Source organism: Canis aureus, chromosome 24 (genome assembly GCF_053574225.1).
Source record: "Canis aureus isolate CA01 chromosome 24, VMU_Caureus_v.1.0, whole genome shotgun sequence".
Classification (NCBI taxonomy): Eukaryota; Metazoa; Chordata; class Mammalia; order Carnivora; family Canidae; genus Canis; species Canis aureus.
In genome coordinates, this window is record NC_135634.1 from 45,763,113 (window position 1) to 45,788,726 (window position 25,614).

The 25,614-nt window shown below is 48.0% G+C and overlaps 1 protein-coding gene across 1 annotated transcript in view; it reads left to right on the top strand.

Annotated features, from left to right (window-relative positions):
- INPP5D (inositol polyphosphate-5-phosphatase D) overlaps nt 1–25,614 on the top strand; it is a 119,261-nt gene that overhangs the window by 59,069 nt on the left and 34,578 nt on the right. The window contains exons 6-13 of the mRNA XM_077869274.1: nt 5,969–6,056; nt 10,525–10,605; nt 10,770–10,841; nt 11,848–11,971; nt 19,613–19,719; nt 21,874–21,976; nt 24,048–24,244; nt 24,704–24,821. Of these exons, the coding sequence (XP_077725400.1) occupies nt 5,969–6,056; nt 10,525–10,605; nt 10,770–10,841; nt 11,848–11,971; nt 19,613–19,719; nt 21,874–21,976; nt 24,048–24,244; nt 24,704–24,821 (890 nt within the window). The remainder of the gene's footprint in view (nt 1–5,968; nt 6,057–10,524; nt 10,606–10,769; nt 10,842–11,847; nt 11,972–19,612; nt 19,720–21,873; nt 21,977–24,047; nt 24,245–24,703; nt 24,822–25,614) is intronic.

A 25,614-nucleotide genomic window follows, 5' to 3' on the forward strand; every position in this document is an offset into this window, starting at 1 on the left:
GGAATTTTAAAGTAAAATGTCCAAGTATAGAAGAGGGTACTTTATTAATGAGAGTGGGGTTATGATTTTTTTTTTCTTAGAAATAGAGAACACTTGCATGCGAGGGGTGGGGGTAGGCAAGGGGAGAGAGAGAGAATCCCAAGCAGGTTCCCCACCCAGCATGGGGCCGATGCAGGACTTGATCTCATGAGATCAGAACCTGAGCTAAAACTAAGAGTTGGACACTTAACCAACTTAGTCACCCAGGTGCCCCATGCTTAAAGTTTTAATCAACAAACCCAAAACAAAAATACTTTACCAGCATTATAACTGTTTCATGAGAACATAGCTTTCAAATCAAATCTGAAAATTAAATCACAAAACAGAGCAGAATGTCAGGGATGTATATATAGAAAACACAGGAAACCTAACTAAGGATAGGTGAAGAGCATGTGTTTAAAAAAATTGTTATTTTTTGGAAAGAGGACATAGAGATTCAACCCAGATCTGATAGTGTGGGCTCTTGAAGAAGCAGGAAAAAAATGACATAATTAATGGTAAATATATATAAAAGAAAATATTTTTCCCACACTTATAAAGGACCTAAATCCAGGTATTGAGAAGCCTCAGAAGGATCCAATTAGCAGAATAACCAAATAGCACCATCTAAGTCTCTTCTTACAAAGTTCTTAAATCACAAGGGAAGGTGAATTCAGAAAGTGAGTAATTATGAACAGCACCACTTCTCTGAAAAATTGCAATATTTAATATTATTCACATTGCCTGATATAAATTCTGAAGCAGGAATCTCCAAGGAGAAGACTACTGATCTAGGATTAACTGACCCTAGACGTCACTCAAGAGCACAGGGAGTCTTTGCAGATTTTTAAACAATTGTGAAAATGTCCTAATTGTGTGGGTTTACTTGAATAAGGATCCAAGAATTTTTTTGCCTGAAATCTTAGAGCACTGGTGATCTTAAAAATAAGAACCCAGCAGCTTACTGAGCAGCTGGATATGAATACACCCAAAGCGAAAGTGTTCATTCTATGCTCCCAGAACACAATGTGATGAAAATAGAAATAAAGAAGACAACTCGCCACAACCACGCAACCACCTGGACACTTTTAGACCGCCTCCTAAATCACAGCTGAATTAAAGAAACTGACACAAGGAAAACCTACATGGGGTAGGTGTGGGCGCCACGGAGAAATCAAACTGCCTCAGTAAGAACTCTGTGTGACGCAGCCAAAGCACAAGTTGGAGGAAAAGCCATAGCCTTAAATGCTCTGTTATGGAAAAGGGAGTACGAGAATGAGTCAGACAAACTGAATCCAGACCATGAGACTCTTGAAGGCATCATAGGTCAAGTCCTAATTGCCTTGATATTTCCCACTTCTAGCAAAGTATCTGAAACATTTGCTTACTCAGTATCCATGCACAGAGATTGAATGTGTGCAGGATTCGTGCCCGCACTATTTTAGGGGCCGGAGATATTGCAGTGAACAAAACGGAGTCTTTAAGAAATCTCTGTTGAGTAAATAAACAATCACAAGAACTGGCAAGGAAGAGAGCAGGGTAGGGGTGGGAAGGTAGGGAGAATGGTAAAAATAAAACCAGAAATAAATTAGCAAAAAAGGCAATTACAATTTTATTGGTATTTATTAGGTATTAATTTTATTTTATTTTATTTTAAAGATTTATTGATTTATTTTAGAAAGAGGAAGAGTGTGTGCAAGCAGGAGGAGGGGCAGAGGGAGAGAGGGAAGCAAACTCCACTCTGTGCAGGGAGCCTGAGGTGGGGCTCAATCTCACAACCTTAGATCACAACCTGATTCAAAACCGAGAATCAGATGCTTAACTAACTGAGCCACCCAAGCACCCATACAATTTTAAATATTAGAACATAAGAGATTTAATAGTCTGCATTAAAGATTTGCAAAACAAAGACAGTGCACAGGGCTACAAATCTTCAAATTATAGTTGAACAGATATTTTACATACAACATAAAAATTACCATGAGTGCCCTCCTTTGAAGTTTCAAGAAACAAATAATGACCATACTCTGTAAATTATTCCTGAATGACAAAAATCACCTAATTCAGTCTTCAAGAAAAATACAGTTCAAATCCAAAAGCCTAATCAAGATAATAGCCTGAAATAAAACTGTATCCACTTTCATTTGTTAATATCAGTGTTTAATATTTTAATAATGTTTTAATAAATATAATTTAGTAATATGAAAAATGGAGGCTTAGGGCACCTGGGTAGCTTGATTAAGCGTCTGACTTTTTGATCTCAGGGCAGGTCTTGATCACAGGGTCCTGAGTTCAAGTTCCACACTGGGCTCCATCCTGGGTGTGAAACCTACTTGAAAGAAAGAAAGAAGAAAGAAAAGAAAGAAAGAAAGAAAGAAAGAAAGAAAGAAAGAAAGAAAGAAAGAAAGAAAGAAAGAAAGAAAGAAGAAAGAAAGAAAGAAAGAAAGAAAGAAAGAAAGAAAGAAAGAAAGAAAGAGAAAGGAAGGAAGGAAGGAAGGAAGGAAGAAAGAAAGAAAGAAAGAAAGAAAGAAAGAAAGAAAGAAAGAAAAATGGAGGCTTTATCTAAGAAGTCACTTCAAAGAAGAGTCAATGTAAAGAAAACACGATTACAACATGAAAGAGTCATTTGCATAGGTGTCCTAACAGACCTGTGAATTAAAAAGGAAAGTCATTTCATTTTTTTAGTGGGGGAGAGACAATCTGAAGGCCAATGTGGGGCTCTGTCTTACAATCCTGAGATCATGACAGGAGCTGAAATAAAGAATCGGATGCTTAACTGACTGAGCCACCCAGAGGCACCCCCCAAAAGAGTCATTTCTAATTTTTAAAAAAGCGTTTTTTTAAAAAAAGGATAGATTGTTACTAATGCCGTCAGTGTCAGTGTAAAACCAGTTCCACCTGACAGAGAAACAATACAATTATTCCTTTAAACATTTTAACAAAAGAAAAAGAGATGCCCTTTATCACCTGCTTTCTCACTGTATGGGAATTAATTTTTTTATTTTTTTTATTTTTTATTTTATTTTTATTTTTTTTTGCCAAAGGAAGCAAAGAATAGAGACAGCAAAAGTTAAGAAAACAGCAAGGCATCAGAGCGTCCCTTCCGAGCCTGGAGTTCTGGGTTGGACCACACTGGATGTGCTGGCTGGATACCTGATGGGAACCTTGGGGCAATGAACCAGCTTGCTGAGAACAAGGCAGAGGCCGTGCTCCCTCTGGGAGGGCTCAGGCAGGGGGTCTGAGCCCCTAATTAGCTGTCTCTAAGGGTCTGACCTACCCCAGGACTGCAGCCCACTCTGGCTTTGTCCCCTGACTTCCCTTGAGCTGGTGACCTGACGCTGGACAAGCTTTCCAGAGACCCTGCCAGTGGTTGTGATGCCCCCCCGACAAATCCCTTCTGTATGATGATGCCAGTTTTTTTTTTTTTTTTAAGATTTTATTTATTTATTCATGAGAGAGAGAGAGAGAGAGGCAGAGACACAGGCAGAGGGAGAAGCAGGCTCCGTGCAGGGAGCCTGATGTGGAACTCGATCCCGATCCCGGGACTCCAGGATCACGCCCTGCCCCGAAGGCAGGCGCTAAACCGCTGAGCCACCCAGGGATCCCCTGAGCCACCCAGGGATCCCCGATGATGTCAGTTTTTAAGGCTTCCAGCTGAAGTCTCAATGTGTCATTTGTCATTCGGACCCTAACCAACACTTCCAGACACACCCGGGAGCCAGTCAGGTGCCTCAAAATTTTAAATTTTTTACAAAGTTTAAAAATACAAGGAAAAGCAGTGTCATTCTTAGAAAGACCTACAGATTCAGCTTGTGTCTGTGTATTTGTGTTTTTAGGATATCATTTTGAAAAAGGACAATGAGAGAGTTCTATTTGATGTTAAAGCATGTTCATAATTAGTGCCTTGGAATTTTTTTTTTTAACCCAGAATTCTTTTCTGACAATGACCATTTAAATGGAATATCACTGCATGAACAGATGCAGGAGCTCTGGCAGAGGGGGTGGGGAAACCCAGAACCCAGTCTGCCCAGCACTCCCCCTACCCTGCAAATCAGCTTTTTCCACCCCACCCTTGGTCCCCTGAAGGTAGTCACAAGTGACCCCTAGGGCTGTAACACCATCCCCCTCCCCAAACCGTGACTTTGTAAATCTGAGATCCCGGCTATACTGGGAGCTCTCTGGATTTTTTATCCGGTTGAATGAATGGTATGGAGACTGCAAACAAATCCTACCATATTTAAAAAGAGCTCGTGCAATGGACTAGCTCAAGGGAAAGATGGAAGAGAGAGCACGTGCTGTTGAGACTGAATAGCAATACGGAGAAAGATGAACTTAATTCCACCACTCATTAAAAAAAAAATTCTAGATGAGGAATTAAGAATGTGTAATATCAACAAGAAAAACCTATATATAACTCTTAAAACAGTGAGAAACCAATTTTAAATGAGCAAATAATTGCGTACTAGTAAAGACTGATTGATAAATTTTTAACTAAGGCAAGCAAAGAATTACCAAGGAAAAGATGAAAAATAGAACAATTAGAATGTATACAGTGCCTTACAATGAAATCCAACCTACCTAGGATGACAATAACAGAATGGAAAAAAAAAAATCCTTACAACACCTGGACTGAATAAAAAGCAAAGCGATGTGTGAAGAGTTTATACCAATGTCTAAAAAGTCTAACAAAATCCCCAGCAGGTTATTTGGGAATAATTGTGCGGTATAGATAACAGAAAGGTCTGGGATTGGCATCCATGTACTTTACAGAATATTTTAATAAAAGAACTTTTATTCAAAAAAAAAATCCCCATCAGGAAACTGACAAAGGACACTAACAGTTTATACAAAGAGAAATACAGTAGAAACCAACCTTGCAGGAAAATATTTAATGACATTGAATTAAAGACACGCAAGCAGTGCATCAATAGTGAAATGCAGTGTTATACCCACTAAAGGAGAGAGGAAAAGAAGATCGTACAACAAATGCAGAAAGCACCTCCAAGGAGCGGGCTCGAACAGTGCCTGTGGCCCGTGAGGGGCACCATCACTCAAAGGCTGGGCAATATTGATCAAGAGCCACAATATCTGCTTACCATAAAATTGTCATTGAAAATAAGAAAAGCTATAGGAACAAAGTTGTTCGGAGCAGCCTGTATTTGTAATGGCCATGATCTCAGAATAACCCAAATAAAAAAAATAATAACCCAAATATCCAGCAATTCATTTTGGCACATTTACCCGATAGACTATTTTGAAACTATCCGAATGTTAAACATATAAAAACATGAAGTTTGGGGTGAAGTAATGAGTGAAAAAGAGAACTCAAAACCGTCTGCCGCTGTGATTGAAACAATGTGAAAACAATAAAGACAGAAGGGAGCAAAGAATGGGTGAAGCTCCGCTGTAGGAGTTGTCAATGGGTCAGACAAAGCAAAATCTCTCCAGGCGTCAACCTCAGCAGTGAGGAGGGGATTTGAACCAGAATGCTCAGGCCTTCAGCCCCGGAAGCCCCTGGGGCACACATTTAAAATGCAGATTCCAGACCAAATCAGGTTGGGGCCCAGAAATTTGCATTTTTAACACTCCGGTGTGTTTGCGATTCTTATAAACACGAGGTTGGGAACCGTGGATCCCTGAGTGATTTCAAAGTAGTTTTGTAATTCTGTGTCCCAGTTATCTACAGGCTCCGAGTCTGGCTGACCAGAGGGAACTCAGGTCTGCGCATCACGACTCCAGTTTGGGTGGGGGAACGAGAAGACGTGGGGGTCCGGGGGGGGGGTGGGGGCGGTGAGCCAGCCCTGGCAGGCCTGGATCTTCGCCCGGGCTTGTTCTGGGAAGGATCCCTGCCTTTGCCAGACCGGGTGTGACCGTCCCTCCAGCTGAAGCCTGCCGTGCCTCATCCGGCTCCTCACTAATCCTTGACCTTCACCTTGTCCCCTGCTCCTAGCGAAGTCATTCGGACCCTCCCCTCTCTGGAGTCTCTGCAAAGGTTGTTTGACCAGCAGCTCTCCCCTGGCCTCCGTCCACGGCCTCAGGTAAAGCCTTTGGGGTTGGAAAGACGAGATTGATAAACCAGGGTTTATCAATGGGGGTGAGGGGTGGTGAGGGGTGAGGGGCGAGGGGTGGGGGATAAGGTTGCAGAGTTTCAAGGGCTCAGAAGGGATCCCTCCCCGCAACACTCCTGCCCTAAGTTGGCTAGACCACCAGAGCTTGGGATGGGGGGGGGGGGGGCTCTGGACTCTGTTCTCCCAGTTAGGCATTTCCCCACTGCCTGATTTTGATTTAAGGAATAAAGATGTCAAATTACGCACCCATCAGCAGAACTACTTGTTAGTGCTGAATAGGGAAACAAGGCAGGGCCTTTTTTTTTTTTTTTAATCGTTGCTCACTGGAAACTATTAGAAGAATGTGAAGTGCCTAAATGCTTGATCCTGCAGTCTTGCCCCAAAAAAGCAAAGCGAAGGTGGTCCCCATCCCCCCACACGCTGGCTCCCAGTTTGGCAGGAGCCAAGGCCAAGTCATCCACTGAGCAAAGATCTATGTATTGAAAGGTGTCAGCAGCAAAGGTCAAAAGCAGAACCAGCCTCTCCAGAGAAAGTACTTGCAACAAATATAAGGGACAAAGGATTAATATGTTAACAAAAAACCTCCTCCAAATAATTAAGGAAAAACAAACCCAATTTTTAAAATAGGGAGACGTTATAAAGGCTGTCTTCAACCTTATCTCATGAGTAACTGGAAAATGAGATTCGTAACAGGGAAATCTCTTTGCCTATCAGATGGGCAAAAAGTTGGTTGATGGAGTCAGGGCTTGGTTTGGGTTTTTGGGGTCAGGGACTCACATGGGGTTCACTGCTCTGCTGTGCGGTTGGGAGTGGAAATGACTTTTCTGAAGGGCAGTTTATCCACCTGCAACGTCAATGTTAAATGCACACATCCTTCAAGCAAGCAGTTTGATACGTAGGCAGCCGTCTTAGGGACAGAGATGTTTATTGCTTATTGTGGCTTTATCTCTAAAAACAAAAACAGTGGAAACCACCCAAACGTAGAGCTGCAGAATTCTAGTCTAAGGGGGAGTGCACTGTTGTGGACATACTACCCACAGCATATTGTTGGGCGGAAAAAAGCAACGGCATGTGAACTCTGAGGTCCATGTGGAAATCCGACCAGAAGGATTCCTATCCCGAAGTCTACCTCTGGTCACCGCGCGTGGGGATGGGACGAGGGAGAAGGGGCTAGGCCATCGGGGACTTGGGGCTCGACCAGACTGTCTGCTGGAGGGTGTTTTTTACTGAGAAGATGTATATGTGCTATTTGTACCACTTAAGAAATTTCACCCAAAATTTAAAAGGCAATGAAAGCAAATGATAAGACGTTAATCTCTGGGAGAGTAAAAGCAAATCTAGGCAAAACAGGGGCCCTGCCAGACTCTTAACATTTAAATAATTAGAACAGAAGACCACACACCCACATCTTTGAAATAGAGAAGAGGGCGAGGCCCCCAGAGAGTCAGGCCGCCACCGTCAAGCTGGGGCTACTGCCTGGCCGGCCAGCTGGTGTTCCCTTTCTGGATGGAGGGTGGCATCAGACGTGGATGGGGAGAAAGGGTCCTCGGTCCCACTCTCCCTTATTAGAACTGACTCATAATGAAAACGCAGGGAGGATGTCCTAGATGCCTTCAGAAATTCACAGATCCAGGAGGAAGTTCCAGGGCTGCCTGCCTGAGGTAGAGGAAAGAACACTCCCCCCTAGATCGGAAACCTCCGAGCCCAGTCTCTGACCCGCCCCCACTGGTCCTTGTTTTCCTCAGCTGTGAAATGGGCAGAGCACGTCTGACACTGCAGGGTTCTGTGAAGGAGTAAGTGAAATTGCATGTGTGAGACACTGACTGCCATACCCTGCTGACATAGGGGTCCGTGAGCCAGGCTGGGGCCCCTCACCCCGGGGACCCCCCACATGTGGAATTTATTCATTCGAGATGGGAGGTGCAAAATGCAACGTAATCACAATGAGTGCGGAGCTCAGGACTAGGAGAGACCTGGCTCTGCCCCATGTGAGAAAGAGTCGTTAACCTTGGAACCCACATCCTCCCTTTAAAGGGCAACTAAAAAGCAAAGTAAAATAACTGGGCCAGTTTATGGGAACTCACAGTGTCACTCAGGCCAATTTGCTCACTTCTAGGCTAAGCTGTGAATTAGGTCCTCAGCCTTGACGTTAGTGACCTTTGGGGCCAGATTATTCTCGGTCGTGGGGGACTGTCCTGTGCATTGTGGGATGTCAACACCTCCTTGTCTCTTCTGGCTAGATGCCACTAGCATCCCCCAGTTGTGGCAACCCACAATGTCTCCAGATGTTGGCAAATGCCTTTTGGTGGGTAAAATCGCCATCAGCCGAGAACCACTGGGCTAGACCTACATGCAAGTCTCAGGTCTACACTAGCTGTGTGTGACGTTGGACACGCTGACTCACCATTCTGACTCAATTTCCCATCCGCAAAACAAGGGTTAGAAGAATCCGTTCATGCGGGGATTTGATGAATGGACGCGTTTATTTTTTATTTTTTTAAAGATTTTATTTATTTATTCTTGAGAGACCCAGAGAGAGAGAGAGAGAGAGAGAGAGAGAGGCAGAGACACAGGCAGAGGGAGAAGCAGGCCCCATGCAGGGAGCCCAATGCAGGACTCGATCCTGGATCTCCAGGATCAGGCCCCGGGCCTAGGGCAGTGCTAAACCGCTGAGCCACCTAGGCTGCCTTTTTTTTTTTTTTTTTTTTTTAATGGATGCGTTTAAAATGTGCTTGGCCTCATGGACGAATTCATGCCCTTCTCCTCTGTGTTCCGCCTTCTGGGAGGCCTAAGTGGAGGCCGAGCTCCCGCATTATGCTAACACCTTTTGTTCCAAGAACCAACTCCAGGTTTGTCAATAACTTGGTTTACACTTGGTAAGTTTTTGCCAAACCTGCCTCCTCAGACACAGATTCAAAGGAAAAGGGGGAGACACCAACCTAAAACTGCTAGGTGACTGCCCCAGGTAGCAAGCAGGTCTTCGGTCCAAGTCCCTGAGAGAGAAAAGGAAGAAGGTTGAATCTGTTATCTTTTCAATTCTTTATGAGATAAACAACCCAAAACAAATTACTCCACCACTGACCTGCTGGTCTGCTCCACCCCCTCCACCCCCCACCCCCGCCCCCAGAGTCTTCCCTCCATCTCCTCATCTCCAGGCTTTCCCCTCCTCGATGATAAGCATGGGCTGATTGGGAGCTTTGTTAAGGAACAGGGCAAAAATAAACCAGAGAAAGTATTGACAAAGCTAAGATGGTTGTGGGGGGTGATGGGGTGATGGGGTGATGGGTGGGGGGTGTCGCCGTGGCGATGCTGCTGGCTGGCAAGGGGGCAGAAATTTGAGGTCAAAAGCGAGTGTAGCCTGGCTGACTTACTAAGCAAGGGGTGGGGTAAAGGGACTTCACCTGGTTGGCGATAACCCTCATTCCATTCCATACACGCGTCTGATTTTATCATCCAACTTCTGGAAGGCAGGCATGGTACCATTAATTCCACGTGTGTGACCGCACGTCTAGCACAGAGCAGGTGCCTTGTAAATACTGGTTCTGGGAATAAACACTTGAGACAGTGGCCTGGGTCTCAGGACGGTCGTGGATGCGAGTCCTGCCCTGCCATCCACTGGCTGTGTGACTTCAATCAAGTAACTTGAGCTCCCTGGGCCTCCCGTGGGCGTTGAACAACTTTACTGAGCGTCGTCTGTGGCCAGACACTAGTCCAAGCTCCAAGGTCACGGCGCCCAACCGTACTCACAGTCCCAGTTCTCACAGAGCTCGCGTTCTAGCAGGGAAGACACAATGAACGAATAAGTGACCAAGGTGATTGACAAGCAGCAAAGCAGGGTGATTTGATAGAGATGTCCTGGTGCTTTAGCTGGCATGGCCCGGGAACACCTCTTTGTGGATCTGAGACCCGAGTAGCAAGCAGGTGGCCTCCCCTGGTGACCTCCATGTCTCTGGGAATTCCTCAGGGAAAGTAGCTCAAGGCCACGGGCAGGTCGGAGGTGAGCATGGGTTGGCTGGGGGTGAGGGGTCAGCATACAGAGTCTCAGAGGGCTGGGTAAAGAATAGGATAGTTTTCTCCTAGCAATGGGATCTCCGTAGTGAGATGGCTGTATTTTGGAAGTAGAAGAGCACCACTGGCGTAGACGTAGGGGGAAGCAAAGGTAATAATCAAGGCTGATCCTAGAATTCTGTTTAAGCGACTGGGTGGATAAGGTAGGAAGCAGTTGGAGAAACAGTTTAAGAGGGGAGAGGAAATGAAGGTTTGTATTTTGGTCGTGATAATTTTGGGGTGACTACAGATAGCTCTGATTTTCTGGCCTGCAAAGGGGAATGAATAATCATAGTACTTCGAGGGGCCATCGGGGGGTGAAATGAGGAAGAAAGGGTCCAGTGGAATTCCTCTGACACTCTGACTACTGTCCTTCCTTGCTCTTTGTCAGGTGCCTGGTGAGGCCAATCCAATCAACATGGTGGCCAAGCTCAGCCAACTGACAAGTCTGCTGTCCTCCATTGAAGATAAGGTATTGGGGGATCCTGCAGCTTCCCCGGGCTCCTCTTTGGTCCTCTCTTTGCTTAGGGAATGCTGGGGTATGCAGGCTTTGTGCTCCCTTTGACCCCGTCCCCGAAGGAGGCTGTCCTCCCTGCACCTCCCAGCCTAAAGGCCCCTGTGCTCATACGCCCACAGGTCAAGGCCTTGCTGCACGAAGGCCCCGAGTCACCCCACCGGCGTTCCCTCATCCCTCCGGTCACCTTTGAGGTAAGTGGCTGTGCCCTCAGATGCCACTGATGGAGGCTGGAGGCCCTAATGGTCTCTGTGGGGGGCAGTGTTTGGCTCAGCCGAACAAGGGCAAGGATCCCTACGCGAGAGTGGTGGTTGGCAGAGCCACCCATGGAGATGATAAAGGAGGTCAGAATGGGCACCAGACAGGTCTGTGGAGCCTCCTTCTGGAGAGACTCCCCAGGAAAGAGTGCCCCAGGCCAAGATGCCATAAACTGTGTCCTTCTCCAAATGAGTGCAGTGAGTGACAATCATACAGGGACACCACTACCACCCCTTGCCCCCAAACTAGCTGCAAAGTAGTGCCTCGAGGGAGGAGTAGGAAAAAAATATAATTCCCATGACTTCCCGGAGAGTGACAGAGATAGATAGAACCTCCATGCTCAGGCCCAGAAATCTCTTTTTCTACATGATCCACAGAAATCCTGCTGCAGCCAGCCCAGCCCAGCCCCTGGTCCCACATTCAGAAACACAGGACAAGACGCCCCCACCTCCCACGTAAAGGCTGCTCGGGCCCTGATGATAGCGCTGTGTGTAGATCTCCAGCCTCTGAGCATGCCTAGGCAATTGTCTCCTTCCTAAGTATCATCAGTAAATGTTCAGTTGCTGGTTGTGACCAGGCCCAGGAGTCTCAGTCTGTTTTCAGCATCCTTTCTGGGAGTGGTGGCACAGCAGATTGAGGAGTGTCTCCCCGTGAAGCCGTGAATGAATCCTTCTCTGGTGGTTCACCTGCTGCCTCCACCAAACCTGTTGGCAGAACCGCTGACGTGCACAGGACACACAGCCGGGTTCTTTCTCACGTTTTAGCAGTTCTCAGGGGCTGCCCGAGGAAGCGTGGACTTGGGGCTCTGGGGCGAGGGAAGCACAGAGTTAGAAGCCCGATGGCACCACATGGGACACCAGGGCCGGATGGCCAGGGCTGGCAGCCAAAGCCTCTGCAGAGAGAGGATGATCACGTCTCCCCTCCCCCCTCCCCTCCTCACAGGTAAAGTCAGAGTCTCTGGGGATTCCTCAGAAATTGCAGCTCAAAGTCGATGTTGAGTCTGGGAAACTGATAATTAAGAAGTCCAAGGATGGTTCTGAGGACAAGTTCTACACTCACAATAAAAGTAAGCCCCCCTCCCACCCACGACGCTCTCATTCTGCAGGTGCCCGGTTTTGCATGACGTGACCGGTCTGTAGCAGGCGGCCGGAAAAGGAGTCCTGCCAGGCACGTCTGCCCCTGTGCCAGGATCCGCGTGGCCCCCTCCCCCTGCCCGTGGGACCCCCTGCCGGCTCCAAGGCTCACCTCACAGGTCCCTCCTTTACCAGGCCTTCCCTGTACGGTCCGCCTCCTTCCAGCAAACCCTGGGGAGGTGAGGTAAATGCTCGACCCCGGGGGGGCAGTTCTCTGTGAATGTGTCCTTCCCCACTAGGAGCCAGATTGACCAAATGGTCACCTCACGTCCCCGTGCAGAGCCCTGCGCACCTAAGGCCTGCCGGCCCAGTCAGGGAGCGTCTTGAGCGTAGCGGGGACTGAGCCAGTTTAGCATGGTGCTCAAGTATGTGGGTTCAGGAACTGAACTGTCTAAATTCATATCCTAGCTCTGCCACTTAGTGGCTGTGTGACCCTGGACACGTTGCTTAACCGCTCTGGGCCTCAGAGTAGGCACTAGCAGGGATGGCAGATGGCAGCGCCTCACGGCATGTCTCCCGTGGGCCCGAGGCACGAGCTGCAGCCTTAACCCCATCAAGAACACTCCCCTGAGCTGTCTTTTCTGATGGCAGATATTTGGCTTGACAGCCAAGACCTACAAATAACATCTACTACCCATGGAATCCCTACGGTTGGACCTCCAGAGGGGCGGGAGGGGAGATTATATATATTCAGAGCCGGCTTGGTGCCAGACACTGTGCTGGGCACGGTGGGGTGGGGATGAGCGTGCAGCCAGACCATGGGGCTAGCCTGCCCCAGTTCAGATGGAGGCTGTGCCACTCGCTGGCAGTATCCTGTGGGCCTGCTTACTTAAGCTCTCTGTGCCTCATTTTCCTCATCTCTGAAATGGGCATCATCATCATCATCATCATCATCATGGATTCCTAGGCTTGTCATGAAAGAGGAGGAGCTAGTATATACAAGAGCAGCCCATCTGTGCCGAGCAGCAGCACCGGGCCCTGGCCGAGTGCCCAGGCAGAGGCCAGGGAAGAGAGCTACTCCACGTGGGCCTGCCCCGTCCTGCAAGCTCCTGCTCCCAAATCCCATCTGTGCTGTGGCACCAAGGTCCAAGGGATGGTCTCAAGGCAGGGGGGGAGGGAGTCTGGGGACCAGCCCCATGCAGGAGGTGGGGCGCAGTGAGGGAAAGGGCATAGTTAGCACAGGGAAAGGCGGTCAGAGCCCAACCTTGAATCCCAGCTTGGTCACTTGTGACCCTGGGCTAGAGTCCTCTCTCCAATCCTCTGTACTTCTCTAAAAGGGTGTACATCCCGTAGGGCTGCCACGGGTCTTAAATCCACCACAGTAGGTAGTAAGTGCTCAACAAAACACCCTCACCATTGTGATTATCCTTCCAAAGTGAGGCAGAAGATGAGGAAGGCAAAATAGAGCAGTGAGGAAAGACCAGGAAATGAAGGCCCTAGATGCTGAAGTGTGACAGGCTGTCCCATTCATGCAGAGTTGAGGTCACAGTGTTGAGGCAGGCTGCTCTGTCTCCTGCCAAGTTGGGCCGGAAACGTAGGCTGTATGAGGGCTTGAGCAGGATTGGGCTGTGTCAAAAGTGATCCACTTAGAGCCATGCTTTCCTCTCACCTGTCAGAACGATTTACAGCTGAAAGGCGTGGACCCAGCTGAAGAGGAAACCAAAGCTTATAAGACGAGGGGAGAGAGTGTCAGAGTGCCTGACTGCTCTAAAAAACTCCAGGCTCCTGGACTGCAAGAAATACCTCCCAGGGTTCTGGGAAACACTGTGAACACTTGTCAGTTTATTAATTCAATGGACATTTTTCTTTGGAATGTTTTCCATGCATCAACCCCAGGTTGTAGCCCTCCTTCGAAGATGTAGCTGCGTAGAAGGGAAAGTCGACCTGTGAGCAAGTGTTAGAATGTGTGTCAGATGCAAGGTTAGCCCAGGAGGGTTGATTAGCTTTGTTGTGGGGTGTGCAGGGAGGGGTCACACCACAAATGGCTCTGTCTAGGGCTTTGAAGGATGACTAGGAGTTCGCCAAGCATAAGGTAGGGGAGGGCACTAGAACTGAGAATGGCATGTGTTAGGGAAATCCCATGTTACTTGTGGCCCTAAAGGGAGGAGCAGCAGGGCATGGGGCCCCGGATGTGGACAGGGCCCTGAATGCCCAAGTAAAAGCTGGAAATGGACTGTGAAATGGAGATCACTGATGGGTTGGTCACCTAAAGGGGTGAATATACTCCTTTGTGGCATTCTGGACGGTGTAAATGTTGCCATCAGATCAGGGACGTGTAGAAGAGCAGCCCTGAGAAAACCCAGCTCGAGTCAAGATACACCATTACAGTGGGGATTCACAAGCCTTTAAAAAGAGAAGTGAGGACGCCCGGAGCCTGCCAGCCCAGACTCTGTGGGCCATACCCACCTGCTTCCTGTCCTCCCTCCAGGCCATGGAGCCCAGCTCACCCTCTGTCGTAGTATCTGTCACGTCAGGACATGATTACTTGTTAACAAGTTCCCTCCCCCACGTGGGCCAGGTCTGGATCTTCCACCTCTGAAATCTGTAGGCCCAGCTCAGGACCTGGTATTCAGCAGGTGCATACTCAGGGATTGCGGATTGACTAAGGTGCTTGCAGTGTTGCTCATAAATCCCCAACTCCCCTCCACCCCCACCCAAAAAAATGTGGCCTCCACAGAGGCCAGGAAATAAGTTTTTTTTGTTCACAGCCAAATCCCCAGAGTCGAGAACAGCACTTGGGCAGAGTAAGTGATCTCAGTACATACTGAGTGAATCCATGAATGAATGAATGAACAAATGAATTCGAGGCCAGTGCAGTATCACAGTTCATGTGGCAACATGTCTAGGTGACCTCTTTATAATTGGCACTGGAAGCAGTGTGCTTGAGAGATGAGGGGCTCTGGGTAAACTGGACTCCTACTGGCTTCACATCCTCGCTTCACAGCTTCATAATGGTGTGACCTTAGGTCAGTAACTTGGCCTACTCAAAGCGTCCATGTCCACATCCCTAAAACAGATTCCTATAGGGTCATCGTGAGCACTGGTGACACAAGGCAGGTCTTTAGGTACTCCTGGCACAATAGGTTTCCAATCATGGTTATTGTAAAGTGCTGATCATTTAGGGGAAATCTTTTTTTTCTTTCTTTTTAAGGTTTCATTTATTTATTCACGAGAGAGAAAGAGAGGCAGAGAGGAAAACAGGCTCCCCGTGGGGTGCCTGCTGTGGGACTTGATCCCAGAACTCCAGGATCATGCCAAAGGCAGACGCTCAATCACTGAGCCAACCAGGTGCCTTGGAGGAAATCTTTGATTGCGGGTGTGGGCATTCCCTTGCCCTGCTCCGGTCCCCGTGTTCATGAGTAGCTTTGGCATTGAGGTCTTCTACGCATAGGAAAAGCCAGTTGCTGTATGAGGAAATCGTAACGTATTCACTCAGTGAGCAGTTATGATGAACCAGGCTCTGGGGATGCAAAGAGTGAACAAGCCAGAAGTCTTAGTTCTAAGGGAGATTCCATGCAAGTAAGAGTCCAGGAGAAAATAACCAAGTATACAAATATGTAAACCAGGAAAATGTCAGGGAGTGATAAACTCTAGGCTGGGAATGCAAATCAGATGCTATGACAATAATGGAAGAGTGCCATTTGAGCTGGCACTTGAGTGTCCGGAAGATGCTGGCCATGCAAAAACCACAGAAAGAAAAACCCTTGGGCAGAGGTTCCAAGATGGGAGCAGACTTGTCGTGTGAGAAGCATGGAATGGCTGGAGCACCGGTGGTGCAGAGATTGGGCACCTGTCCTGGGCTTGGTGAGCCAGATGGTGTATGTTTTAAGGGCATTGAGCCACTAGGAGATTTTAAGCAAGGGAGTGGTAATGAACTCTGGCTATCATGCTGAGAATAAATGATGGCAGGAGACAGACCAATTAGGAGCCTTGACAGTCACCAGGCAAGAGATGGTGATGGCTTGAGATGGGGAAAGAGAGACACTGGGGATGTTTTGAAGGTAGAACTGCTCATACCTGTTCATGAATGAGATGTAGAGTATCAAGGAAAAGAACCACTAAGAGCTTCTAGTTTATTTAACTAGGTGTGGGGACAAGTGGGCCACTTACCAGCTCGGGTAAAATACTAATCCTGATCAAGCAAGATATCACATCCTGGAAGCAGCCACACAGTCCTGCAAATGGGTGTCAAGGAAAAACCAGAAGTTCAGAAGGAAGGAGACATGGACTCAGTAGCAGATTAGGAAAAGTGTCAGGGTGTCCCAGCTGGCAGCAGGAGGAATTACACATGGGATCTCTACGGCTGCTGGCAAGGGTGATGGGATTTCTGAGCACACAGGACATCCACAATTTCCCTTGGGTAAGATTTCCGGTCAAGATGGAGGTCAAACATACGCATTTGCCAGTTCCCTTCCTAAAAGCAAAAGTCACAGGGACAAAGAGACTGAGATGATAACAAAATTCTAAGTGCTGAAAAGCAGATGGATAATGATAACCAGCTTGAACCAGAAAGACTCAATTTTCAGCATGCAGTAGGAAAAACTGAGACACCTAACTCCTACCACAGAACCCACAAAGGGTACAGGAATTGATACTGTCAGGGGCCCCTAGAAGTGATGAAGGTGAGGTTATAAACATCAGGATTGGATGAAAATCTCTTAAAAGAGACCCACCATCTCTTGCTCCTCACACCCTCCCCTCTGCTTCCCCTCACTTATTAGACACAAGACTGGATGTTCTCTGGAGAAGGTAAAGGGCTAGAGGGACACCAGGCCTGGTAAGGACTGAGGAACCCACTGGGAACAGGACTAATGGTTACTTCTGAATGTTCCCCTTCATCACTGCCCGTAAGGCCCACACCCTGCAGGCAGGAGTTTGGAAGAGTCTCTGGAGCATGTGACCAGCCCAGGGGCAAAAACCAGCCCTTGGTTTTCCCCCATGAGACCACTCAGTGCAGAAGCCTTGCTTGACAGACCCCCACCACACACACACATACACACACACACACACACACACACACACACACACACACACGGTCACTGTTGGAACACAGCCAAAGATCACCAGAAATTAAAAGGAAACCTGGGAGGCAAGGCAAAAATAAGCAAAAAGACCAAACATTTGGAGGGAGGGAGCAATTTATCAAGGTGAAAAGAAATTGGACCATGAAACAAGAACAGGATGCTATTTTAAAGGGAGCATTCAGAGAACAAAATGAGGAGGAAGGAAGGGGAAGATAGGGAAGGGGAAATTAAAACATTACAGCAGAAATTTTTAGAAGTCAAAACAGAATGGAAGGGTGATAAGATAAAGTTGAGGAAGGTGCTCCCAGAAGGTTGAACAAAAGGATAAAGTGAGGGAAAATAGAAGAGATTATTTAAAATTCGAAGACCAGTCTAAGACACCCAATACCAAAATAAGGCAGTAAGAGAAAATGGAAACAATGAGAGAAACTGTCAGAACAAAACCATACCAGTTTTCCAAATCGCAAATGGCCCACACAGTGCCCAGCAGGACAAGAAAATTGTTGCACCCTGAGGCACTCAAACACTGGAAAGTCTTAAAACACTGGTGTCAAAGAAAAGATCCTAAAATCTTCAAAAGATAGATTACAGACGGAGTCAGGGCTCCCCAAGACTATCAGCGATTCACCAGGACTCGGCATAAAGTCCTACAGCTTTGATGTATTACAGTGAAAGAATACAAAGCAAAATCCAAAAAAGGAAAAGTCACATGGGAAGAATTCCATGGGGGAAATGAAGCACAGGCTTCCAGAAGTCCTCTTCCAATGCAGTCACAGGGGGCATGCTTAATTGCTGCTCCAATGAGTTGTGACAGCACATGTGAAGTGTTCACCAGGGAAGCTCATTAGAGAGCAGCACCCAGGGGTTTTACTGGGGCCTGGCACACGGGCACTCTCTGCCTGGCGCATACCCAAATTTTAGACTTCCAGGAGGAAAGCAGGTGATCAGCATAAACCATACTATTTGAACAGTTTAGGGGTAATGAGTTCCCCTTACCAGTTCAGGAGATGGTAGGGACCCTCCCCACAGCCAAGTTCCCAGATGCCAACCAACGGCCACCTAGCAAGCATCCTTTCCAGGGATGGCAGTCAGACTTCCCAGGTTAACTCTTCTGCAGGCAGGTGAATCAAAATGACATTGAGTTTCTCAGCAGCACTGCCAAAGACTAGAGATGATGGGGCAAGTTTTCCTAAGGGAGAGAGCATTATTCCAAACTGTCAGTGAAATATGAGGGTAGGATTTTCAGATATGCAAGGCCTCCCAAAGTTTGTTATCCCTTCCTTTTTCTTGGAAAACTCCTAGAGATATTGCACTACCAAAATTTGGGCATAAAAGAAGAAAGAAGAGGTGATAACAGAAATTGGCTCCAGTCTGATCGATGATTCCTAAATGACGGAGAGGGAAGGCCTTAGGGTGATGGCTGTACAGGAGACCTAGAGGTCACCAGTCCAGAGAAGAGAGGGCCCAGAGGATGGTAAAAATGATGAATGTGCTCCATTACAGGGGAAAGAACATTATAAACTAAGAGTTGGGCTGATGAAAAAACATGGCAATTATTAATTCCAGGAAAAATCAAAAAGTTGTATAGGAAAAGGGACACAATTGAGGCTTTTCTGTCAGTAGCATTTCTATGGTCATAATAACACAATGAATACTCACTTGACAAAAATGATATTACTGGAAGATGATGGGACTGAAATACATTGGTAAGGGGAAAGGAGTGATGAGAGGGGGGAAGAAGTTGTACATGTGTGAAAGAAGTCTAAACCTTCACCTTACGTAATAGGAAACCAAAATGTAATAGGAAATACCTAACACTGGAACACCGGGAAGACGTAATGAAGCATGCTTTTTGGAGACACAGTAAAATTCCCAAAGAATCCATTAAAGGAGTTGAATGTAGTTGCCTGTAGGTAGAAGGGACGTTGGAGAGAGGTGGGTTTGGGGAGATACTGTTGTTTGTTAAAAGTCTTGTAGAACAGTTTGCATCTTTGTTGATAGAAGTAAAAACTTTTGGGGCGCCTGGGTAGCTCAGTTGGTTAAGCTTCTGCCTTCTGTTCAGTTCATGATCCCAGGGTCCTGGGATCCAGCCCCATGTCAGGCTCCCTGCTCAGCGGGGGAATCGGCTCCTCCCTGACCCTCTACCTCTCCCCCTCCAACTTGTGCATGTGTGCGCATACTCTCAAATAAATAAAACTTTTTTTAAAAAAAAATCAAAATTTTTGATTTAGATAAAATTAAAAGCAAAGCAAAAGAAGGAAGAGAAAGAAATGGAGGTAGGGAGAGGGAGGAAGATGAAAAGGTGACAGTTCACACTGTCTCTGGCCAGGTCACCTCTTGTTCCAGACACCACCCTTCCCGAGCATGAACCCCTCTCTGGAAGTACAGCCGGAACAAAGGGATCTAGGAGACGAGGCACAAATTGGGTGCTCACCTGGGGATGGGAAGTTAGGATTGTTAATGACCAGGTGTCAGAATGTAGCATAGATTCCACATATTGGGTGATAGGTGGATGAATGAATGAATAAATGAACTTGCATTTCTTTTAAGTCTTACAGCTCATCAAGTCTCAAAAGTTTCTGAACAAGTTGGTGATTTTGGTGGAAACCGAAAAGGAGAAGACCCTGCGGAAGGAATATGTTTTTGCTGACTCCAAAGTAAGTGAGGACAAACTACCTAGATGAGTCAGGAGGGGAGTGAGAGGAACATATGTGTTTTGAAGCTTGCTTGTGCCTGGAAATTTGCTCACTCGGTTCTCACGATGCATTTCTCACCTGGGAAAACCAGCCCCAGGGAAGTTAGGGGACATGGGTTCCAGGTCAGTGGGGGTTTGAACAGCTACAGGTCCATCCTTCCCTCTGCCACATTGCCTGTCCCCGAGAGGGTGCATTATTTATCACTTGTGTCTTATCCAGCCCTGGTCCCCACTGGGAGACTTTTCAGCTTGTCTGGGCTGGACTCAGAAGACCTCTGGGGCACTTCAGATTTGAATCTGAGTACCAACCAGTGCTCTGTGTCTACATTTTGGCCCGCTCTGCAGAAGTGAGATGCCCCACCAGGACTGGCTCCTGGACCAGGAGGTGGTGTGGGCTGATGGAAATACTCGAGGTCTTTGGGCAAGGCAGTGGGTCTCCTTATAGCCAGAGGCAGTGTTCTCTGTGACCTGATCACTCCCCTCTGATGTGCCAACCAGGGCCTGAAGCCCTCCATCTTGGCCTTACTGTTTATCCTTTAGTACATGGCTCACATAAGCAGGGCACAAAAGGCTCTATCACGCCAGTTATTGGGTGACCAGGTGCTAGCACCCTGCCAAGGCTGAGGGACAGGGGCTCCCAGCTCAGGCTTACAAGGACAACCCCTACTGAGTGCCAGAACCTTCCTTCTTTGACCCACCCTTTGGATGGCTTGGTGGTGGCAGGGAGGGGTGGCTGGTGGGAGGCCAGCAGCAGACCAAGGGGTGCTGGAACCAGCTGAGAGGGTGGGAAGAACTCAGAGGGATGACAGAGAAGGGGCCGGGAGAAACAAAGATGCGGGGGCCAGACAGGAGGGGGAGGTAGAGACAAGGAACGTCTGGCTGGACATCATTCTGGGAACACGGGCACCAATTCTGCCCATTGCTGCAAGCTCAGAAGGGTTGAGACGCAGCGGTAAACTGAGGCACCCAAATCTGAGCCATCCCTGACCAAAGGCAGGTCTCTATAAGGACAGTCATTTTAACCCCTGAGAGCAAGTTTCTTCAGAGGGGATTAACTGAGATGTATGCTTTTTTAGGTTGAATCGTATGAAATTGCCATCTCTTGTAGGTGCGAAACTTTGGTAATTTCATATGGTACAACCGAAAATGTGCGCACATGCTTGCGCCGTCAGCCTGCCCTCGGCTGTGCGCTCCGCCGGTCTGCTCGGCCTCGTGCCCCACTGTATGCCCGGGTCCCCGGGTCCCCCGTGGAGACTACTGGGGAGACTCTGACAGCCTTCATGTATTCTCTTCCCTTTAGTTTCTTGGATCTAAATTTTCTTTCACTAAATAAGCAGTCTGTTCTCATTGGTGAAAACGTAACAGCTACAAATATGCAAAAAGTCTAAAATGGAAACACCCATATGCCACCAGGAAACTTTGGACTCTCTTTCAGGATGTCTTTTTTGCATTGTTTTGTTTTGTTTAAAGATTTTATTTATTTGAGAGTGAGACAGAGAGAGCACGAGCCGGGCGGGAGGGACAGAGGGAGAGGGAGAAGCAGACTCCCCGCTGAGCAGGGAGCCCCAACACGGGACTTGATCCCAGGACCCCGAGATCATGACCTGAGCTGAAGTCAGATGCTTAACCAACCGAGCCACCCAGGTGCCCCCTGGTTGTGTTTTTAATGAAAATGCAATGATGTTACGGATACTGTTTTGTCAATTGGCTTTTTGTACCCCACCCCATAGTTTGGGCATCTAGCCTTATAAACCCTATGATATTCTAGCCTGTGGATGACCCATAATACAAGGATTAATTTGCTCCCTAAGGTTGGACTTTAAGGTTGTTTCTAGTTTTTTCTGTATCGAAATGCAGGCTACAGTCCCCGTGGTATGATTGGGTCTTTATACGGTTCGTGGGGATTCTTAAGAGTCCGGTCCTTGCAAGAGGCATGGCAGGGGCAAAGCGAAGCCACTTCCTTAAGACTTCGGACCCGTATTTCCAGATTGCTCTCCTGCCAGTTCGTACTGATTTGCGCTCCTCTCAGTTTTCCTGAAGCTGACCGAGCCCTTTGAAAGTGTAATGTGCAGGGAGACAGAGGCCATTCTGAGTCTGTCTGCCCTTCAATCCCTAGAAGAGAGAAGGCTTTTGCCAGCTTCTCCAGCAGATGAAGAATAAGCACTCGGAGCAGCCGGAGCCAGACATGATCACCATCTTCATCGGCACCTGGAATATGGGTAGGTCCACGTGCCCCCATCCCCCCACCACTCCCCCGTCCCCACTCCCTCCCACCACCTCCGCTTGGGTTCAGCTTTGCTGCCTCAGACATCGACACATGGGTAGGAGGGCACCTGTCTTCCTCCCAGTCCCCTCCCCAGCCTATCTGCACAGCCTCCTTCCTAAGGAATTCCACACTTTTCCTGAGACAGTGGATACAAGAAATGAGCTCTGGGATTCTCCTATCCCAGTAGCAGCTGGGCTGGGTTACTTTACATGTCTAAACTGGAGTGTTTTAGGTACAGTGTGAATATGTAGGTGAAGGGGCTCATGGGCACCTGCCAGCCTTAGGCAGCTCTCCAGGGGGCCTCAGGCCTGGAAGAAACCCCCCCCACCCCACCCTGCCAAGCGGGGTTGCTCAATTTATTGAGAGAGAGAAAGAAATGATGCCCAATAACATTTGAATTTCATGTAAACAGCAAAGTTTTTTAGTATTGATATCTAGCTAGAAATGATTATGCTAAATATATAGTACATATATTTACATACTAATATCTGTCATATGCTAATATGCATTGTACTAAATATAAGTCGTACCAAATAGTGTAACTATTCAGCTAGAAATAAGCACTAAATATACATCAAATACCATGTCCTATATACTTACATACTAATATACAGGTAGATACTAGATAAATGTAGAATATAAGTTAAACTAAATAATGATTGAGTGGAAGTATTCAGCTAGAAAAAAACTAAGTAGATACAGGATGTCTAGTTAATTTGAATTTTAGTTAAACGGATATACTTTTTCTAACAGTTCTCTGTCATTTATCTGAAACTTGAATTTAACTGGGTGTCCCTCTTGCTCACATTATCCAGAGCAGAGGCAGGCTCACCCACCTCCTGACAAGCAGATAGTCACCCGGCAGGGAAGAAGCGGGTGAGCAGGATCCATTCAAGGAGGGGCAGGGAATGACCTGGAAATGAGAACATAATTTGCTACTTCTGGCCTGTTGGCTGAGTGGAGGGCGGGCCAAGCTTCTGGGAGAGAGGTTAGGAGAGCACCTGAGCCTGATCCACACTCCACCAGCCCTCCCCAGGCATTCATGCCCAGATATTCCAAGGGCCACTGCAGCTCTGAGCTCTGGCCCATGCCTGGGGTCCTGTGTCCTCTTCTGTCCTCTCTAGTGGACACCTGATTTCATCAAGTCTCACTCTCAGAGGTTCATGCACGTGGGTACACTGTCCCTTTCCGTTTTTCCCTGTGTGAGCATGGCAGTCTCAGATTTGGCTGGAAATGACTGAGTCCATCCTGGAGGGGGATGTCTTCATGGAGAAGACAGTGTGGAAGGAGGTGGCTGGGTGGGTGGGAGGGTCTCCCCAAGCAGAGACCACTGGCCCCCAGGGCTTACGCTCCCACTGTGAACAATAGCAAGGAGCAGAACAGCTACTGTCAAGTTACTTGGGTTCTTGGCCTCTTGGCCTCTTGGCACTTGTGAGCCAAGAAGGTTATCACTCTGGGAGGAAAGTTTACTCAACCTTGAAAGGATGTTTCGAGGCAAAATAAATCTTTCATCGTGTCTTCATTAAGCTACTTTGACTCATTTTTTGAAATGAGAATGGAGGAGGTGGTCTCCACACTCTTCCTGTCTCTTCGGCTCTCAGTTGGTAGCTGAGATCTGTCTGTTTTGCAAGGAAGTCCCTATTGGCTCCCAAACCTCTCATCCTGCTGGATGTTCTTGCCAATGGAACATAAATTGCTCAAAGACTGTCTCAGTTACTAAATCAGCCCCTAAGGCTAGGAGAGTGACCTCTCATGCAACTAGTTTTAAGTCACCATATGGAATCTTTGGATATTTCTGGTCTCCAAAACTTCATGTTCTCTTGACAAAGAAACTGAACTGTGCTCTGACCCTACCTGCCATCCTAGGGGAAATAATTAATTGTCCATCTACGGCATTTCATTGGGTGGCCTGAATGGTTTTCAGTGACTGTGTGAACCTCCTGCCCCGCATACTTCCCCCACCTGTGTTTTGCATTCTCCTGATGAACCTTTGACTCACTTGGTGTTGGGTTTTGCTGTTGAAGGTAACGCCCCCCCTCCCAAGAAGATCACGTCCTGGTTTCTCTCCAAGGGGCAGGGAAAGACGCGGGATGATTCTGCTGATTACATCCCCCATGACATCTACGTGATCGGCACCCAGGAGGACCCCCTGGGAGAGAAGGAGTGGCTGGAGATACTCAAACACTCCCTGCAAGAAATCACCAGCATGACTTTTAAAACAGTGAGCAGCTGGCCAGGGCTCTGGGTGGGCCTCCAGGGCAGTGGGCTTTGTCAGGCTGGCCAGGAGTGTCTCAGAGGCCAGGGTGGGCTCAGCCCGTGAGATCTCAACTTCAAAAGATGCCCGGGTGCTCAGTGGTCATTGCCCACCACCACCACTATCTTCCAGGCCCAGACTGGAGCTCATGTATTTTGAAATTGGTGGGGTCCAGGGGCATTGCTGAAGATCATGGGGGCCCTCCCTCTTCCCTGCCCCTTCTCCCTCACTGAAATTTTGCCAGTCCTGGCTCTCATCTTTAAGATTCTTGGTTTCATCTGCAGAGCATCCTTAGGTGCTCCCCTGAAGTTTAGGGGTTATAGACAGGGTCCCCCACCTCAGGGATCAGGGCTGAGTGGGAATCTCTTGCCCTGTGGTCAAGCACCATGCCCTGGCCAAGGGTCACCATGTTGTCCTCCCCACCAGATTGCCATCCACACCCTCTGGAACATCCGAATTGTGGTGCTGGCCAAGCCGGAGCATGAGAACCGCATTAGTCACATCTGTACTGATAACGTGAAGACCGGCATCGCCAACACGCTGGGTGAGCAGGGAAGGGGCTGCGCTCACATGTCCATCCTGTCCAAGCCGACTGGGACATCCCTGAGCCAAAAAACTGTGTCTCGCTTCTTGGGGTCCCCTCAGGCCTGGGTGACCAGACTGGTTGGTTTCCCCAGCCCAGACCCAGCCCGGGTCTACACCAGTGCTACTGGGATCTGGCTAAAGTGAGGGTTCTGACTCCACAGGTTTCCAGCTAGCTCGCAGCTGGTGTCATGCTGCTGGCTCGCAGACCCCACCTTGAGAATCAAGGACCAAGGACAAAAGTTAACAGACTTTCTGGAAAGTGCCAGTCAGTTTTTCAGGCTCTGTGGGCCATGGGCAGCTCCTCATCCTGGCTACCACAACACAAAAGAAATAGCAGATGGCGTGAACGTGAGGGGAGTAGCTGTGTTCCAGAAAGCTTAGCTTCCACATACAGGTGGGGGCTCGATTTGGCCCGCGGGCTTTGTGTTGTCAACCCCTGGTGTAGATCTAGAAGGACTCTGGTTGGATGTGGAAACGTTGGTATTAGCGGTGAGCTGGGGGGACCAGTCAGGGCCCCTCAGAGGATGAATTAAGAGCAGAGGATTGCAGGAGCGCATCTGTGAGTGTGAGTCTGTGGATGTGTGTGTGTGTCTGCACGTGCAAATCCAAGTACATCTGTGTCTGAGTGTCCCTGCAGGTCTCTAGGCGTGAGCCTGTCTGGGCGTGAGTGAGCATGTGAGCCTGTGTGCAGGCTGTCTGTAAGTGCACGTGTGGGTCTGTGGGTGAGTGTGCGTGGGCAGGTGCACGCACAT